We start from the raw sequence: 19,513 nt of genomic DNA on the forward strand, positions 1-19,513 counted from the left end.
TAATATAATTAAAATATAATTATTTAAATAAAAAATATGATATTAAATTAAAAATATAATGTTAACAATATATTACTTAAGTTAGAGGGGAGAAAAAAAATCTTTGAAATATTAAAATATAAAAACATATAGTATGATTAAAAATATAATTATTTAAATTAAAAATATGATATTAAATTAAAAATGTACTGTTAACAGTATATTACTGAAAGTTAGAGGGGGGAGAAAAAAATGTTAATGGTAACATAGGGAGATAGCAGTAGTGGCAGAGGATTAGTTTAAGAAAGTTGCGGCAGCGCTGCGAATGACAGTAACGGCAGCGAGGGAAGCTGCAGACAGTAGCAGTGACAGCGGCGAAAGCTGCGGACAATAGTAGCGGCAACGGCGGAAGCTGCAGATAGTAGCAGCGGCAACGACAGAAGCTGTGGACAACAGCAACGGTAGCGACAGAAGCTCCAGAGGGCGTTCGTTGGTGGTGGAGGAACCTGCGGTCCTCTCCCTCGACAATGGAAGGAAGCTACGGTGGCCGTCGGACTCATCCGTCGACAACATAGGAAGGCTCGCTCCGCTGTGTCTGCAGCGAAGGCAGTGGCAGAAAGCATCGGCGGTGGAGGCAGAAGCAGCGCTAGGGTTCCTCAAGGTCGCGCGGGCGTGAAGTGTGGCTTTTGAGGTAATAAACTACGAACTGAACCAGTCTTAAACCGGTTCGGTTCGTTTCGCCTAATTGAATCGGGTGCTCGCCCGAAGTGCCCAGCACCTGCGTTCGGGTGAGTGCCTAGGCGGTGCCTCATTGAAGCGCGTCGCCTAGTGCACACACAAGGCGCTCGAGCCTTGCCTCGCCTCGCCCGAGTGCTTATTTAAATTATTGCTTGCTATGCGTAAATCAGAACTTATAGACTATAGCAAAGAGTAAATCACAGTTCAAAAATTGAAACTGTTTTAGATGGCTTCAATATTTATCATCTGCAAAGCTATTTTTTAGTGCCGGAGAGAGTTTTGAAACCTCTCCTTGATTTAATGCTCCAGAACATAATTTCACTTGGTTGCATATTTTAGCATATATCCATGTTGATGCTTATATCTCATTATCTTGTAACTTTTGCCCTTACGCACCCCTCAGTTATGCTTTATTTGACTTGGATAACTGTTTCGTTGCTGTTGCTTATTCACTTGTTTTTGGAGGTTCAATTGTTTGACAACCTTTAGCCAGAGTTTGCTTTTTTATATTTAACTATTGTGAGCATCACCGCATCTATTAGAGTTGAGATTTTTCTGTTTATGGAACTTATTTTCTTCCCATTGGTTGATAGGTTGTATTGCTCCCATTTTAAGGTTCTATTATGTGCCTGCAGATAATGGAAGAACTTCTTACTGCAGCAGTCTCTGATGCTGATGTCAGTGTGCGGAAGTCAGTCTTTTTGTCACTTCACGAGGATGGTTCTTTTGATGTATTCTTGGCCCAGGCAGATAGCTTGAGTTCAATTTTTATTGCTCTGAATGATGAGGTGCCTTTTTATCTAGGAGCTTGTGTTCCTATTTCTTTGGCTTTTTTATATTTATCCCTTCATTTTTGTACTTGCATTAATTCCTTAATTCTGAAACCTTGGTTTATTTTAGCTCTTAAGTTTATTTAAAACATAAGTTTTATTTCATGAATATTGCTTTCATTGTGGTTGAGTCTTTAGTGATTAAGTTCTTGTTTTTTGGTTGATTTTACCCCTTCTTTCTTTGGATCATCCTCCTGAAAGTTCAGAAGAAATCCTATATCCTCTTTTAGTCCTCCTAACCTTTCATACACTCACATCCCCTTTCTAATTCCAACACTATAACTGTTACTTTTGGGTGATTACATTTGGATGTAAGTTTGTTTTCTTTTAATTTATTAATCTATTTGTATTCTTTAATCATGCCATTATACCATAGGGTGCCTAGAATGTGTTTTGATGGGCTTGTTAGAATTTCGCTTCTTGATTTTGGAAGTGTGAATGGATGTTGTTTTAATTTTTGTAAGATGGATGGGTGGAGAGCGAAAAGTAATAGATACATAGGTGAGGCACAGAGTATAAAATTATGAAATTAGCATTTTCTTCTCTTAGTGCATGCTTAAATGCATATATATATTTTCATCCCTATTATTGTTTTGATCATGAAATTTAAATGCTGGTCGCTACACACTATACCAATAGGTACTGGTTTGATTAAAGACCATACATGCTGTAGTTTGCTTTTAAAATTTAGGGATTATGTAAATACGAAGATTTGAGGGATCAAATGCATATTCCTATTGTGTTTGGTATTAATATCGAAAACAGCAGTAATTACTTTCTTATAACCTTTTGTTTTGGAGTGGAGATATGTTATCTCTATGGTCTTTGTCAGATAAGGCCATATTTGTTATTGCATCCTGGTGCCTGATGGTAACAGGAATGTTTGCATCCTTGGTTAGTGATTGTAGTAGCTGGGATCCTAAAGTGAACGGTATTCATATTTTTTTCTTGAATTTTGTGTCTTTTATGGGTGCAGTTTAAACTTTGAAAAGAAAATTGCATCGATATGATCAATTTGGTTCTGATTCGAGCTCATTCAGCCAGGGAAGTAGATCTGCGGGTAGCCTAGATTTGATATTTATGGAGTAGATAGGTATCATAGTCTATCATAGTAGCTGAAGAGAGATAATCCGTTAATTATATTGATGTTATAGAAGATATGTTTCTTAGTATATATACTAGTATTTAGCTGAAGAGAGTTTGTTTACTGAGTTTCTTATTAGTATAAAAAAACTTTAGTCATATGCCTACATCAAGATTTACATTTGAGTCCTTACATTATTCACATTGGTAATATGCTAATTTACTAGTCATGCGTGTAATTTTTATTTGTTGATGATATTGTTTTAGTTTATGAGACTTTAAATTAACTTAATTTTGTACTCAGGTAATGGAGATATATTTTGGAAACTAAACGTTTGAATTAAGTAGGATTAAAACTGAATATATGAGATGTAACTTAGTATTCCTAGGGTAGACGATATAGATAAGTTGGATAGACAAGAAGTCCTAATAAGTAAAAGTTTTTTATATCTTGGATCAGTTATTCAATACGATGGAGAGATTGATGCAAATATTATTTATAGAGTCGTATTTCTTGGAGTAAAAATTGGGGAGTTAAAGTGGAGAGGGGATGGTTGTGTAGAATTAATAGGAAATATATAAAAAGGAATGTTCTCATTCGTGAAAAGTTAAGTGTAGCCTTGTTAGAGAATAAAAATAGAGAAAAAATGTTTAGGATGGTATGTTTATGTGCTAAGGAGGCCTATAGATGTGAAGCAACTACTTTTAGTGGCCTAAAGAGAGTTAGAGGAAGACAGGAAAACGTTTCTTGGTCTAAACTTGTTGATCTTGTTTAGACCTAACGCAGCCTGGTCTGTCAGGCCCAATCTTTTGCCCAACCCAGATATATGTCATTCAAAGCTCAAGCCTACTCAGCTCTAAAATGACTAATTGAGAGGGAAAATATTGTGCCAAGTAGGATTCAACTCCAAGACCTATTGTGCCAAGTTATTTATATATATTACATATAATATACACAATGGATGTATATTATATTAGGTTAAGCTAGTCTGATCTTTTGAAGCATCTACACGGGTAGGTTGAACTGGTCTGGGCTTCTGAAGCACCTACTTGGGCTTGCCCTGTGTTCATTGGGCTTGCAGTTTTTTTGTCCAATCGCAGCCCGACCAAGTAATTTTCTTTCAAGCCTGCCTATTTGTAGGCCGGATTGTTGGGCTTGGGCTACTAATCTGTCCCATTGATGAACCTGATGGCCAAGCACCTTGGTGTTACTTTATAGTGGTATTGGTAATTTCACTTCAATCTTCTTCTATAGTGGTGCTTCATTGCTCCAAAAACACAGTTGACTACCTAAAATGTCAACTCAATTAATAAGGAATGTTAGAAACAGAACCAAACGGATTTTACAGTTAAAATTAAAATGGTTTATATAAAATATAATGGGCAAATAAAATAAAATTAGAAATAAACTTGATTTGAACTTTAAATTGTTTCATAGGAGAAATTGTAAACTAAGTTAGGTGAAGTGCTCTCAAATTGCTAGAAATAATTATTATTTTAATGAAAATTGGTCTCTTAATTCAATTCAGACTTTATCGGTTTCTAGATTGAACTGCAAACCAAAAACCTTAATTCTTATTTTTTTAAACCAAAGGAATGAAGGTCTGAATTCAAAGAAATTAATCAAATTAACTGAAACATATCGATTTGGTTTGGAGTTCAGAAATTTTGTATTGGCAGGATAATGCTGATAGCTGGGTAAGAATGAAATGCAATTACTTTAGCATGTACAAGGAGGCTGAATTGTGAAGAAGTTTAGATGTATTTTTCTTGGTTTTAGAACTAGCTTAGCCAAACTGGACGAAGGCATCATACTTGTCCTTGTTCAATGGCAAGCACTATAAACTGTTTTTAATGAACTATCTAGGTTAGTGGCATGAATCATTATCTGATTGTGCTATATTAGCTTTGTGAGATCCTGAAGGGCCTTCATATCGTTTCTTATTGCTTATGATATATTTTGAAGACACTCACCTATCTTGCTTTTACATTTAAGTGAGCATTTATTATGCAATGAGGGAAAAATGATTTTATGGTTGTCCATGGTCCAGTTTGATCTAGATTATGGAAATTACAGTCCAAACTAGCAACATGCAGTTTGGACATTCAAACAAAATCAGATCATTTCATTATATATATTAAAGCAAACTAGACCAAAATATTATATATACATCTTGGGTATGGTTGATACTTTATACTCACTGTTTGTATAATTGGCCTTCGAAGTTTTGATCTACCTCAACATGTAGTGTCAAAATTTGTATAAAATTCATAATCTTCTCCTTGTTGTTGTGGGGAGATGAGAAAAGCGTAGAAAATTAACAATAAGGAATCATCTTATGACTAAAGATTAGATTGTATAGACAAAACATAAAATTAATAACATAGGTATCTAGGTTTGACTACAATTTGTGGTTTGTACTCATTTCAAACAATTGGAAACAAATGCAGCAGAAGAATTAAAATTAAATTCATTAATTTTTTGAAAAGCCATTTTTCAGTAGGTCCAAAATTTATCGAACTGGATATTCTTGATGGTTTTAACCAATTAGGATATGCTTTTAGCAATCATATATGTGTATATTATAAGCCAATTACTGTTGCTCAAAATGTACTCTTCAACTTGTTTGGAAGTGATATTCCATTGAAAGTTTCAATGCATTGCATATGAAATTATGTTTCATGGAATAAACCAACAGGGCAGAATTTGCAATCAAATATTTGTTACAGTTTGCATTGTCTTTTAATAGCCTCCCATCTTTAACAATGCAATTTTTTAGCAATAGAATTCTTGGAGCCGATGCAAGATTGATTGGCGGATATATAATAGTTATGTTGCTCTAGAAACAAAGTTTCAAGTTTTGATCTGAGACACGTAGCTGGTTGAATACTGACATGGGATATACCTGTCAACATGGACCAGAGAGGGAGAGAAGAGGGGAAGGAGAATGAGGAAGCGGGTGAGAATGAGTGGCAACACAAAGGTTGTTGTGGAGGAAGGGAGGTGGGGCTTGCAGTGGCAAAATCATTCTCTCAATGTAAATGTCTCTGGGTGAAATTCCCATAATTTTGTATTTTTATTTTTTTTACCATTTGTTGACAATCAATGACCTACTGTCAGCTGCTGATACCTGTCAACATCTCTTTTCTGCTCTCTAGACTAAAAGATAATAAAAAAGTAAAATATCTCCTTTCTCAATCAGACCAGGTTAATTTGCCTGGTCAGTGTGACGGAACCAGATTGGATCTGTAAATACTGATCGGTATATACTGGTGCGACTGGTTTTATGAACCTTGCCGCGACGTGACTTTTTCATCATTAAACTAAAATGCACATTTCATTTTGTCTGCTAATTCCTGATTACTCATCAGAATATCATCATGAATAAAGTTTTCTGTTTCTTATTTCCCTTTACAATTTTTTAGACTGTTTTAGTGTCAAAGATCCTTTCATAGAGTTCAGTAGTTTGATATTGTTACTTTTGAAAGAACAGTAAGCTTTTAATTTATATATAATCTTCCATGTAATGACCTCACTTCTTTTGAAGTTGTCTGTGTTTGTTCCTATTGCATTCAAGTTCTTTATGCTTAGTGGCTGATTTGTTTGTTGCTTTTGAACTTTTAGGACTTTGATGTCCGTGAGTTGGCAATTTCATTGGCTGGTAGATTATCTGAAAAGAATCCTGCCTATGTTCTACCAGCACTTCGCCGCCGTCTCATACAATTATTGACATATCTTGATCAAAGGTAGGACAAATTGTTGGAAATTGCTACTAGCAGGTAGATTTGGCCAATATCCATTCTATGTTAGTTTCTATTTCTTGTAGCATGGATAGCAAGAACAAAGAAGATAGTGCCAGACTATTGGGTTGTTTGATTCGAAGCTGTGAACGGTTGATACTTCCATATATTGCTCCAATTCATAAGGTTGGTGTTAGTCTTTTTCTTTGGGTTGATGAGGAGTTGTGCACATTGCTCTAAATATGATCTCAAGAACAGCCTCCTTAATGAAAGAATGAGGTCGTTGCTTAACTAGTCAGTTTTAATTTTCTGCTTTATTTTTCAGACACTGGTAGCAAGGCTTAGTGAAGGCACAGGAAGTAATGCTAGTAGTGGTGTTGTTATTGGTGTGCTTGCAACTGTTGGAGAGCTTGCCAAAGTGGTTAGTCATACTTTCCTTTTTGGATCATGTTATGCCTTGTCTCCCGGTCGTTTGCCATCTTGTGAAGCAGTTTCAATCTTCTAGATTGCTTGTATGGTTATAACATTTGTGATCTATATTCGTAACTGTAAAAGATATGACATCAAGTATAAGTAGTAGGTACTGCTTGCCTTTTTCTTTAACTAGTCAGGATCTTTGTTTCTATTTATTAAGTAGACAAACATATAGGATTTTACCAATGTAATTGCTTATCAGTGATGGAAGATGATATTACATCACACTGCTTAGCTACGGAGAATGTTTCCTGATGATAAAAGGTCAGAGTACTATCACTGGTCCGACAGTCCATATGGTCTGCTACTTGTCAGTATCACACTTCTAGTGTATTGGTATTATTCTTTTATTATACTTTTATCCTCGATAACTTTTCTGTGAAGATAAAGGGCAACAACTCTCTGGAAAAAAGATGTTGAACAATAAAAAAAGATTCATTTATTAATTTAAGGTTGTTAAGAACAAGGTTCGTAATATCGTACCATACCGGTATTTCGACCTGGGCTCGGTACTGGTACTGGTATGGTACGGTATACCGAGTGGTACACCCAGGTGTGCTGAGTACTGTAGCAACAATACAGTGCTACAGTGCACTCGGACCGGTAACAGGTGGTCCGTGTACCGGCAACCTGTCGGACCGGTACGTACCGCCTGTATCGGCCGGTACAGTTCGGTACTGCAGACCCTGGTTAAGAAATCCTATTAACTTATTGAAATGTTTAACATTGTGAAGCAAGTAAAATTTGACAGACTTTTGCTCTGTGATACAGCAAAGATTTAAGTCTGTCCAAAGGTTAAAAACTTATGTTGCCTTGTAACATGTTTTACTGTATGCGCTTGATTCTGAGCCCTATCTCTGTTTTTTCATAATTTATTTTTTCAATTGTCAGTTTCTTTTGAACAGAGCCCCCTGTTTATTATTAATGATGTGCTTAACCAATTTGTGTACATCATTTGTATCTTCTGTCTATCTTCCCTATTTTATATTTATCTTGCTCTTGAAATCTTCTTTTGCTTAGTGTACCATAGTCTTCTGCATGGTGCAAATTTGGTCCTATGTGCATTATAATTCTAAATATCCACTTATCTTGTATTTTGCTGATTCTGTAATAGGGCGGCTTCACAATGAGGCAATATCTTCCTGAGTTAATGCCTCTTATTGTTGAAGCCCTCTTGGATGGAGCTTCTGCCAATAAACGGGAAGTAGCTGTTGCAACTCTGGGTCAAGTTGTACAAAGCACAGGGTATGTTGCTTGCAGTGCTGTTTTTCAGTTTAAGGGTTTTGATCATTATCTTCGGTCATGTTGCTTTGATTCTTTTATGTTCTTCCTCATGTTTTATTATTTTTTTATATACCCTCTGACCAAATGAATTTCGGAAGCATATTTTTTGTTTTTTTCTTTGGTTGTGTAATTTCCTTTTTGTGCCTGTTTATGGGTTTTGAATTCTGCATTCCTATCCATTTTACTTTTGTACATAGATTTGTGGACTGCCTTTTTGCACATCACCAAGATGAGTATCCACTATCCAGTATGATATGTTATTCAATCCAACTGACATAGAGGTAGAAATATTATCAATCAATTTTATGACAACCCTACTTGAAAGTTGAAACTTTATTGATTAATAGTTCAAAGCAACAAAATGATTAGAAATGCAAAAAGGTCATATTTTTAGAGCTTTCTGGCCTGATGTCAACTAATCCTACCATCTATTCACTACGAACAAAGTGATATATGGGGCAGCATTCCAGGGCCCTGAGTATTTCAGTTGCCAGGTATCTATTGTATTGATTACAAATTCACTATAATATCCCAATGGGTTTTATAGCTGATGCAGTAGTTGACTAATGGATATTACTAGCTCAGTGCACAAATGGGAAAAAAAGAGACTATTAGGAAATAGAAGGAATTAAGGAAATCAAATAGGAGATAATGAAACAAGAGAACTGAAGAAGAGGTAAGAAGAATGAAAGAGGTGTATGGAAAAGCGAAGAGGATGAAGAATAATGAGTGAAGAATAAAGAGGTGTTTGAAGAGTAAAATGAAATTAAAGGAAGGTTTGGCTGGGAAATGGGCCAAATTCTGTTATTAAGTTGATGTTTAGATATAGAATTCAGCAAGAGCTGATAAGGGAAAATGTACATAAGGAATAATCTGCAAACTCTTGATGCGATAAAAATGATGAATGAAAAAATAAAAAAAGAAAAGGATGTGAACTCATCTTTGCATTGTACAGAATACTGAGGGTTATAAAACCCTTGTCAGAAGACCTTTTAGTAAACAAATAGTTGTTAGCATATGGTTTTCCTCATCTTGTGTAAATGACAAGTATGGTTGGGTTGATACTGGTGGAACTTGGAAAATTCATGTTATATCGGTACATAAGGCTGTATTTACTGATCATATATCTGTTTCAGAATTCATCATGTTGAGCTGGTAGTATCTTTTATAGGTTCTTATGTCCAGATGGTCCATGCTCACTTTAGTGGCAGATTTTTATTAGGTAACCATTTACTGTAATTGCAGCAATGCTGTAGACTTATTTCATTTAAAAAAAATTACAGAAGTAGAGAAACTAGGGAGCATGAAAATAAAAAAGAAGTTACATGAAAAGCAAGTAAGATTGCTAAATGAGTTGCTTCTACTACATAAGATATTGTAAGAGAAAGGACATGGTGTATCAAAATCTGGCATGGAAGAGATTGTAGGCATGTCCCAAAATGTTTCATTCTGGCAAGTGTATAAATGAATATGCTATTGGATTCTCAGGCAAGACCAAGAAATAAAAGGAGGTTGTTTCTTTCAAAATGTTTATTCAAGAAATAAAAAAAAGGTGCAATCGTGCCTTGAAATGTTCTCTATTTGGTGAGGAAAAGAAGCATTCCACGTGTTTCATAAAGATGAGATTGAGACAGGAAAGGTCCTAATGGGGTTGAGAGTTGAACTTAAGAACTTCCATATCTTCAAGGCAGTGTAGGAATAGAAGAGTATAGATCAATACCCTAGATGAAGTGCACTGTGATGGGCAGGATCCATCTTGGATCCAACCTTTTGAGAGAAGAAATAGTGTCTTGAATATACCCTGTTTCTGATAGCTGACCACTTATTGCACTTAGGATTGGGAACCAAATGCTGTTCCATATGTATTTTGAGTATGGGCAGAGTCATCCACCAAAGACGTGATGGAGCAGGAGGTGGATGAGCTCCAACTCCACAATAAGGAATCATACTCTTTGGGTGGAATAAGTGAAATAACTGGGTCTCTGAGGGTGGTCATTGAATTGGTCCGTAATGAGGTTTTCTTAAGAGAATTTGAGAGACCATTGTTGAACAGTTGAGGATACATGAGGTTCCAGAGGGGAATCAAAATATCAGAGGAAATGGATCCATTCAGGTGTTTGACATGAATCTAATTTTGCATCATCTGAAAAATCATTTTGAACAGTTAAGAATACGTGTGATTATAGAGGGGAATCAGAATATTTGAGGAATTGGTTCCATTTTGACATGAATCATACATTGCATATCTAGCCAAGTGAAAACTTAGGATGCCTTAAGGGCTTGCTCAATGCAGAGGACGCCTTCTCCAAATTGGGGGGGAGGATCCTATTACAAATTCATTATGTAATAGAGGCCATTATTCATAGAAGTACTTGTAAAAGAGCAGGTTATGACATTTACCTAGGAGTGCTTAGTTATGATAGTTAAGGACTAGTTTGCTTGCAAAAGATAATAACTTGACTTTTCAAATTTTGACTATGAATGTCTGAGATATTTACATCATCAATTTTTATTAATCTATGTTAGCATAATATTCTTGCTTATTCTATTCCTTCTGATTTAGATTTCTTAGCTTTTATGGTCAATTATAAAAGTTGAATATGATCATGTTTATTTCACTAAATCCTGATGATTTTTTACTCTGTTAGCAGCTGTAGTTTATACTATATTCTTGTTTTCCAGTGTTAATTTTGTTTACCATATCCACTTATTATGGTCATTCTTTTGCAAGTAAAGTTCTATATTTTTGTCTGAAAGAGATACACTTTGACTTCAGTTAGGTGCCGTTGTACAAATTTTTAGTTAAATTGTTCAGTGTATTGTTGATAGAGGTAAAACAAGTTTATTAATCGTTCACTTGTGGGTTCGAATCCTACCTTCGCCACTTACCCTTTGCCCGCCTGTGCCGCCCCAAAAGTTTATTCTCTTTGGTCCAACTTATGTTTCTTATTTCTTTTACAGTTTGGTAATGACTATACGTTTATACTACTGTTATTATGATCTTCTAACTTCTTGAGAAGTTCCAAGTTTGGTTTACATAACATAGCAAAAGTTTCAAGTCAATGATAATTCGCACTTGGATTATTTCATAGCCTTCTTTTGTAAGGTTTTATGGAGCTATTGATTTTGTATTTTGATTATACATGTTGTATTCTCTGTTCTCTTCCCCATCTATCTTTGTTTTTTACATTTAGTGCTATCTTGCTTCTTTTAGGATCTTTTTCTTGGCTCATCATCTTGTAGTCTTTGCTCTATCTATAATGAACTTCGTGCAGTGCTCATTCTTATTATTGCAGTATCTCTCTATGGAATAATTTTCTTGATTAATGCTATGCTGTATGAAGGTAAATGAAATACTTATGGAGGGTCAGTTGACGCATTGTATATCCATTAGTCTAGTTTGATCTCCTCAGTAGTGCAATATGTATATTAGTATGATCATTTTGTTTACATATGAATAACATGACAGTGTAACACATAAAAAATATTACAAATGTGATCTGTTGAATTTAGATTTAAAAACATTATTTACCACATCCAAAAAGTCTCGAACGTAAAGGAAAGTAAAAGTTTGTAGTCTCATCTGATTCACTTGTAGATAAGATGATTCTATCATCTATTAGTGGGTAGGTTGGTCTTGTCAGAAATCCATATTTATATATTGTTTCCCAAGCTCTAGTAGTTGAACCATGTTGGTGCCCTTTTTTCCCACTATGTTCATCTTTTGTCTTTTTTTTTTCTTCTTTTGAACTTGTCCTTCCAGGTCGAATCTAGGTCTATCATCAGTTGTTAGTTGATGGAACTGCTCCTTTTTTTAATATTAATGTGGATGGAGTTGTGTTTTAGCAAGTTCTTTGCAGTATAATGATTCAATTACTGTTTGGTCATCTACTGCATATCAATTTTTTGAGTCTTTTTCCTTTGTATGCTTGGCTTGGATTTGCTAGTCTTATTTTGGATATTTCTGAAATAAATAACCATTGTCCTGCATTCTAGATATGTTATTTCTCCATACAACGAGTATCCCCAGTTGCTTGGTTTACTCTTGAAATTATTAAATGGCGAATTGGCATGGTCAACTAGACGAGAAGTACTGAAGGTGTGTGCTCCTTATTCATGTTAATGTTAATGTAGTTTCTGTTTCTAAGTTGACAATTATGCTTCTTTTTCTTCTTTTTCTTCTCAGGTTTTAGGAATTATGGGTGCTTTAGATCCTCATATACATAAGTGTAATCAGCACCGTTTACCTGGATCCCATGGTGAAGTTAATCGTGCAGCAAGCGAGGCTGGTCAACATATCGTCTCTATGGAAGAGTTACCTACAGAAATTTGGCCAACTTTTGTCACTCCAGAGGATTATTATTCGCAGGTAAAGTTTATATTGTGTGTTTGTCTTGTCTATTCCCTTTTACTAGTTAAAGTTGATTCTCCTATGTAGATTGCTATTAGCTCTCTTATGAGAATCCTTCGAGATCCCTCTCTCTCAAGTTATCACCAAAAGGTGGTGGGTTCTATTCTGTTCATTTTCAAGGTATGATTTCTGAACTCCATATTTTTCTATTTTCTTCAGTTTTTGTTTCAATGTACATCATAATCTTATCTTGTTTTCTTTAACTTCTGAAACTAGTCGATGGGCCTTGGCTGTGTTCCGTACTTACCAAAGGTAAGATAATCGATTTGCCTTTATACCCTTTATGTGTGAGTCATTCCTTTTTGTAAACTGTCACTTCAAGTTTAGTTTCTTTTATTATATGATATGCATTACCTTTCATCTTAATTGTAGCGAATTAAACAATTGTGTTCTGATTTGAGGAGTCTCAATATATGGAATCTTGTTACTTTAGGAAATGGGGTTGGGCCCTTTTCTGTCCTATTCAAGGACGAATAATTTATTGTAGACGGATTTTCTTTCATTAGCACGTCAATCTAGATCCTTGAGTTGATGTCTGTTCAACATTAACCAATAAGTAATAATTGTACATTGGTAGATCCTTCTTGGGTACTAAGATTCATCAAGCATTGTCACAGGATTTTGATCAGAACTTGGGATTGATACTGTAGTAAAATTATGAAGAATGTAAAACTTTGAATCTTCTATTTGGTAATACAAGTCTGACACAGTTTTGGACTCAGAAAAAAAAAATGGTACACTTAGCAACATTAGACAGGATATATTGAAATTATTTCATAATGAAGTGTCAAAAAGGCAGGCTTGGAAGACCAAAGTACCTCAGTTTGGAGGTAAGGAAAATGAATTCGAGGGGGGCCGGCCTTTATAACATGTAAAACATTATAGGATTCTTTAGATACTCATGCTAGACCATCCATGTTTCCTTCATGTTTATATTGTGACATAAACTATTCTTTTGGGCGAGGAACTATGTTTTGGCAGCATCCTCACTTGGTGATTGGTCACTATAATGGAAAGTGCGTCTCATGCCTTTCCAAGGCTTGGCAATGCCTTCCGCATGTTAATGGCACCGCAGAAAATGAAAGCATATATAGTAAAAGGAAGTAGAGAGAAATAATCTGAAGCGATGCAATCTTGACTAGATTTACCTTCTCTTGAAGTAATTGAAAAAAAAAGTTCCTGTTTTGTCATGGATGGTTATCACGTGCCTGCAACACCTTCGTCAACGGACTATTCGTCGTTTATGTTTGCTTGTACAGTTGTTTTTGGAAGTGTGTTTTACCTTGCTTTTTTGGTTTTTGCTTAGTTACTATAAGCAGAAGCAGTTTGCGAAACTGTGCAGTGATCGCTCGCCATACTAGCGATCACTATTTAAAACTACCATGACTTGTTTGCACATGCCATGACTTGTTTAAAACTAGCTACGGTGCGATATGAAACGTCAGCCATCTTAGCACCCTAGAGCCACCTAGGTGGCACAGGGTTGTATGGGGCTTTAGGGTAGTGTTGGGCTTTGTTTGGATACACTTCATAAAGCCTACGTGGACTTGTCTTACATCCCCGACACCTGGTTGAGCGACCGTTTGCATCCTTGTGATTGCTCTTTTGCCTTCTAAAGTCTTCTTTTTTCCTTCCTCTCTTTTCTCTCTTTGCACACTAAGTGTTTGCTGAATTGGTTGTAAGCTGTCCTCTTTTGCGAGATGTTGAGGCTTGTCCTTTGTTTCTTGAATCTAATCAATCTTTTTTTTTTACTCTAGTCAACTTTCTTTTGCAGGTCCTTCGGGACTTAGTATGAGGTTGCTCTTAGGTTGACCTTTTGCGGACGAATATCACAAGGGTGCTTCACGATTTAGGTAAATTCAGCTAAGTCTGATATTTGATATCAAAGCGGGCAAGTGATTTGAGTAAACAACGAAGCAGCCATAGTGATTTAAATAGGTGCTCGAGTGCTTGCTTAAGCGCTTGGGCGAGGCAAGGCTCGGCTCGGCTCGGCTTAAGCGCCTCGTGTGTGGACTAGGCGGCACGCTTCAATGAGGCGTTGCTTGGGTGCTCGTCGAAACTCAAGCGTTGGGCGCTTCGGGCGAGCGCTCAGTTCAATTAGGCGAACCAAACCGGTTTAGGTCTGGTTCGGTTCATAGTTGCTTACCTCAAATGCCACGCTTCATGCCCGTGTGACCCCGAGGAACCCTAGCGTTGCTTTTGCCTCCGTCGCCGATGCGTTTTGCTACTGCCTCCGTCGTAGACGCAGCGGACAGAGCCTTCCTCTATTGTTGACGGATGAGTCCGATGGCCCCCATAGCTTCCTTCCACTGTCGAGGGAGAGGATCGTAGGTTCCTTCGCCACTGACGGACTCCCTCTAGAGCTTCTGTTGTTGTTACTGTCTGCAGCTTTCGCCGTTGTCGTCGCTGCTGTCCGCAGCTTCTGCCGTTGCCGCCGTTGTCCGCAGCTTTCGTCGTTGCCGCTGCTACTGTCCGTATCTTTCGTCGTTGTCACTGTTACTGTCCGCAACTTCCCTTGCTGTCGCTGTCCACAGCTTTTGCCTCTGCCTCTGTTGTCGTTCGCAGCGCTGCTGCAACTATCTTAAACTAATCCTCCGCCGCTGTTGTTGTCTCTCTGTTACTGTTAATATATTTTTTTTCTCTCCCCTCTAACTTTAAGTAATATACTATTACCGATATATTTTTAATTTAATTTCATATTTTTATTTAAATAATTATATATTTTTTAATTATATTATGTATTTTTTTTATATTTTAATATTTCATAGAATATTTTGTTCTCCCCTTATAACTTAAGTAATATACTATTAATAATATATTTTTAATTTAATATCATATTTTTATTTAAATAATTATATTGTTAATTATATTATATATTTTTATATTTAAATATTTTAGAGCGTCTCGCTTCGCTTGGGCAAGCGCTTAGTGCCTTGGGCGTTTTGGGCGCTTAGTGCCTTTTGGCGCATAGTGCTTTTTAAATCACTAGTTACAAGTGTAAGCTCGCTCTCAAGTTGTTGGAGCCGTTTAAGGGGAGCACGACAATCTGAGCGGAGGAAGCGTAATCTGAGGTGCCAACTGTAGAGAAGCAAAAGAACCATAAGGAGAGGCTTGCAATAGCAGAAGCCGGCCTCGATGTTTTCGAAGTGAGCTCAGAGAAACTCTACCAAGGTTAGTGAAAGCTCCTTCGGGTAGAGAACTCGCAAGAGTATGCAAAATCTCGGATCGACATGGTTGAGTCCGAAGTCCATGCAACACCTACAAGAAGTCGTGGTAGATGTTATGGCAAAATTACGGTTCTCATGAGAGCTTTTCATGTGGGAGAGAAGTAGAGAACAACACTCGCTTTGTTTCGCTATAAAACTTGAGGGCACCCGAGCTGCATTGTTATGTGGGTGCTCGGGATACGAAGTAACATGAGGATTTTTTGTTCGATATGGAACAATACTTCCTGGGAATGAGGCTTGATTCTGAAAAACCAAAGTTTCTATGGGAGCCATGTATTTGCATGGGGATGCAAAACACTAGTGGCGAACCCGATAAGAAGAGATCCAACAAGGTCAGTACCGAGTGAACATATGAGAGGACTTGAAGCAGGAGTTAAGAGCTTAGTTTCTACCAGAGAACATTGAGTTTGCCGCACAAAGGAATTCGAGACAACTCCGCCAAAACACTTCCATTCGGGACTATGTGAAGGAGTTCTCAGCATTTATGTTGGACATTCCGGACATGTCCATGGATAAGTTGTTCAACTTCCTATATGGCTTGAAGCCATGGGCGTAATAGGAGTTGCATCGATGGAATTTCATCAATCTGGTCACGCCAATGGCGATAATAGAAGGCTCATGGAGTTTGTTTCTTCGAAGGACTCTTGGAAGAAGAAGCAGTCTTTTAGAAATCAACCGTTTAAGTATTCTCTAGAGAAGGAGGCTACCATCGAACAGAAGAAGAATTCTCATAAGAGGCTGAGTTTGAAAGTCAAAGCCCCGAAGACTAGCAGATGCTTCTTGTGCAGAGGACTGCATATGGTGAGGGAGTGATCACAAAAGTAGTCACTCAATGTGCTAGCAGCATCAATCCATTTCCCAAGATTGGACAAGGTCAAGTTTGTCGCCCTTAGTATGAGTAGGTCAGAATCAAGTAACGATGTTAAAGAGTCACAAAGACCCTAGATGGGAGCAATACGTTTTTTTGTATATGTTGCAAGATCAAGTGGGGCAACACGTGAGGGCATGACAACACAAAATAGGGAGTAGCGAGTTGATGCATATGGATTTCAAGATCGATGGCCGTGCAACCCTTGTGATGGTGGATGCTGGTGCTATTCACAATTTCATTGTCGACTTTGAAGCAAGGCGACTAGGGCTAAATTTGGAGAAGTGCCTAAGTTGAATGAAGGCTATGAACTCAGAGGCCAAGCAGATCTCCGGGTTGGCGAAGGGGTTTCTGATCAAAATCGGGACGTGGAGCGGGAGCACAAATATGATGATGGTGCCGTTAGATGTCTTCCAAGTGATCCTTGAAATGGATCACTTAGGTTGTACGAGGTGGATCGGGATATGTATGAGGTTACTCTTAGGTTGACCCTTTGTGGATGGATATCACAAGGGTGTCACACAACTTAGGCAATTCCAACTAAGTCCGTGATTATTTAATGAAAGAAAATGTACCATTATCTTATAGTTGTGGTCTTCAGTGTCCCTAATAATTAGATCTTTTGAATTGAACTCACTAGTTACCTATCTGTTTAATGCTGTCTTTGGGAGTAGAATTATAAAATCTAATTGTCATATATTGGGCAGTAGGGAGCTGCTTGCATGTTTGCTAAATGACATAGTAAAACTCAAGGATTGAAATATCGTACTATATCGGAGTTTCGAAAAACACTCGGTATAGTACGGTACTGTATACTGAGCAGTATATTTTGGTATACTGCTCGGTGTGTATATATATATATATATATATATATATATACACATGGTATACCATATCGAATGGTACTGTCCGGTACGGGTGGTACGTACCGGTCCGACGGCATACCGGTACACGGACCGCCCGGTATCGGACGAAACGTGCTACAGTACTACAGTATTACACTGTAGCAGTGCTACAGGAAGGAAGAAAATATATAAAACTATTCGGTACACCCTGGTGTACTGCTCGGTACGCCGGTATCGTACCATACCGAGCCAACCTCGAAACATCGGTACGGTACGGTATTGCATACCTTGTGTGTGTGTGTGTATAATTTTAAAAAAAAAATCTGCAACATCACCTCTCTTCTCGCCACGCGGGCCGACATCGCCTTTATATATATATATGTGTGTGTGTGTATATATATATGTGTACCGGTCTGCTGGCAGACCGATACGTACTCGCCCGATACGGCCAATATGATTCGAAATTGAAGACCTTGGTAAAACTATAAAATGGCTCAACTGCTAATTAAACAAAAAATAACATAAACAATAGCAGGAACACTTATTCTATATCGTAAAATGTTGCTCCCCCAATCCAGGTCCCATCTTAAGAATGAGTAGACGGAATAATCGATTTGCCACCATCAGCATCATCATCGGTTGAGGCACTCTTGTTGATGTTGCCACTATCTCTACGAACCTCGAAGTCTTAGACCTCGTGGTTGGTGGTCGAGGCACCATATGTGCAGACATTGCTATAGACTTTGCATTTGTGTCACACGGTCTCTTGCCTCTTGTAGAATTCTTATGCCTGTAAATTGTGTTGAGCATATGTTTGTGTCTGCGATCTGATGCTTATTAGGTTCTTCTATTATACCATACCAGTATCCAAAGATTTAACAATATTCATGGACTAAAATCTCGGTCTGGTATTGATATCAATTGATGCCCTTACAGATCGGACTGGTAGTGGTACTATGCCAGTTACGGCTGGATACTGGTCAACTTACTCTTGGTGGGGTCAGAATGGGTGAAATTTGCCGGTTCACATAGTGGTCAATTGTTGGACTTGTAAAAGCTGGACCATATTCACTACAGCCTATCTTTAAAACTTGACTATATAGGTAGATCTTCTTATCTTCTTTGTTACACCTCTATGGTTAGCAAGGAAAGGACCATCATCTGATTCTAACTATGAGTCTGCAGCTTCTTATGGGCATACATTTTGGCATTTAAATTCTCACAACATAACAACAAAACCGTCATAGTATTTAGTCATTCTTCTCCTATGTGTTGTTCAATTGTCTCCTTGGTGTATTGGTTAGTTGGAAATGTATCCATATTCAGTTCTAATGTCTACCTAATCCAACATAGCTTTTCTTGAAACTGGATTATATGGGCTTCTTGAAATAGAGATTAGATCCAGTAGCAGATGTAAGACAATATTGAAAATTTGCAAATTGTTTGACTCTTGCTGACCTCATTGTTTTCTCCAATGATTGCAACATTTTTCTGGTATTATGATACTAAGGCAATATTGACCCTAAACCCTGATCCTAGGTTTGTTTTGTGGTTTTTTATGCTTCTCTGAAGGATCCATGAGAAGTCATAAAAATCAGTGTGATGTTTTTTTTTCTCCATATTTGGTGTTGTTCAAACTACATTTGTTAGTTTTACTGTGAACTTGGAAATTTATTGTTTGGTCAATAAAAGCTTGTTGCTCTGAAAATTCCTGGATATCAATTAAAATTTCTAGTACCAAAAAGTTAACGTGAGATTTTCCCACACTAATGTTCCACCAAATTATTTTTACTGTGCTTTAAGTTTCTTTACTAGTTTCTTGATTAGTTAATCTTGTATCTGTAGGTTCTTCCTGATCTTTTCCATGCCATTCGCACATGTGAAGATTGTGGATTGAAAGAATTTATTACTTGGAAGCTTGGAACATTGGTATCTATTGTACGCCAGGTGTGGAAATAATCTGGTTATGATTTTTATCCTACACATGTTATTTCTGATTTTCCAGAACTGATGCGGTTGCCAAAATCAATGCA

The 19,513-nt window shown here is 37.1% G+C and overlaps 1 protein-coding gene across 1 annotated transcript in view; it reads left to right on the forward strand.

Annotated features, from left to right (window-relative positions):
* LOC135635107 (serine/threonine-protein kinase TOR-like) overlaps positions 1-19,513 on the forward strand; it is a 64,566-nt gene that overhangs the window by 10,299 nt on the left and 34,754 nt on the right. Inside the window, exons 11-20 of the mRNA XM_065145972.1 lie at positions 1,353-1,505; positions 6,256-6,377; positions 6,458-6,557; positions 6,697-6,792; positions 7,960-8,090; positions 12,126-12,228; positions 12,316-12,498; positions 12,568-12,660; positions 12,757-12,792; positions 19,326-19,427. Coding sequence (XP_065002044.1) covers positions 1,353-1,505; positions 6,256-6,377; positions 6,458-6,557; positions 6,697-6,792; positions 7,960-8,090; positions 12,126-12,228; positions 12,316-12,498; positions 12,568-12,660; positions 12,757-12,792; positions 19,326-19,427 — 1,119 coding nt within the window. The remainder of the gene's footprint in view (positions 1-1,352; positions 1,506-6,255; positions 6,378-6,457; positions 6,558-6,696; positions 6,793-7,959; positions 8,091-12,125; positions 12,229-12,315; positions 12,499-12,567; positions 12,661-12,756; positions 12,793-19,325; positions 19,428-19,513) is intronic.

Source organism: Musa acuminata, chromosome BXJ3-4, assembly GCF_036884655.1.
Source record: "Musa acuminata AAA Group cultivar baxijiao chromosome BXJ3-4, Cavendish_Baxijiao_AAA, whole genome shotgun sequence".
Taxonomy (NCBI): domain Eukaryota; kingdom Viridiplantae; phylum Streptophyta; class Magnoliopsida; order Zingiberales; family Musaceae; genus Musa; species Musa acuminata.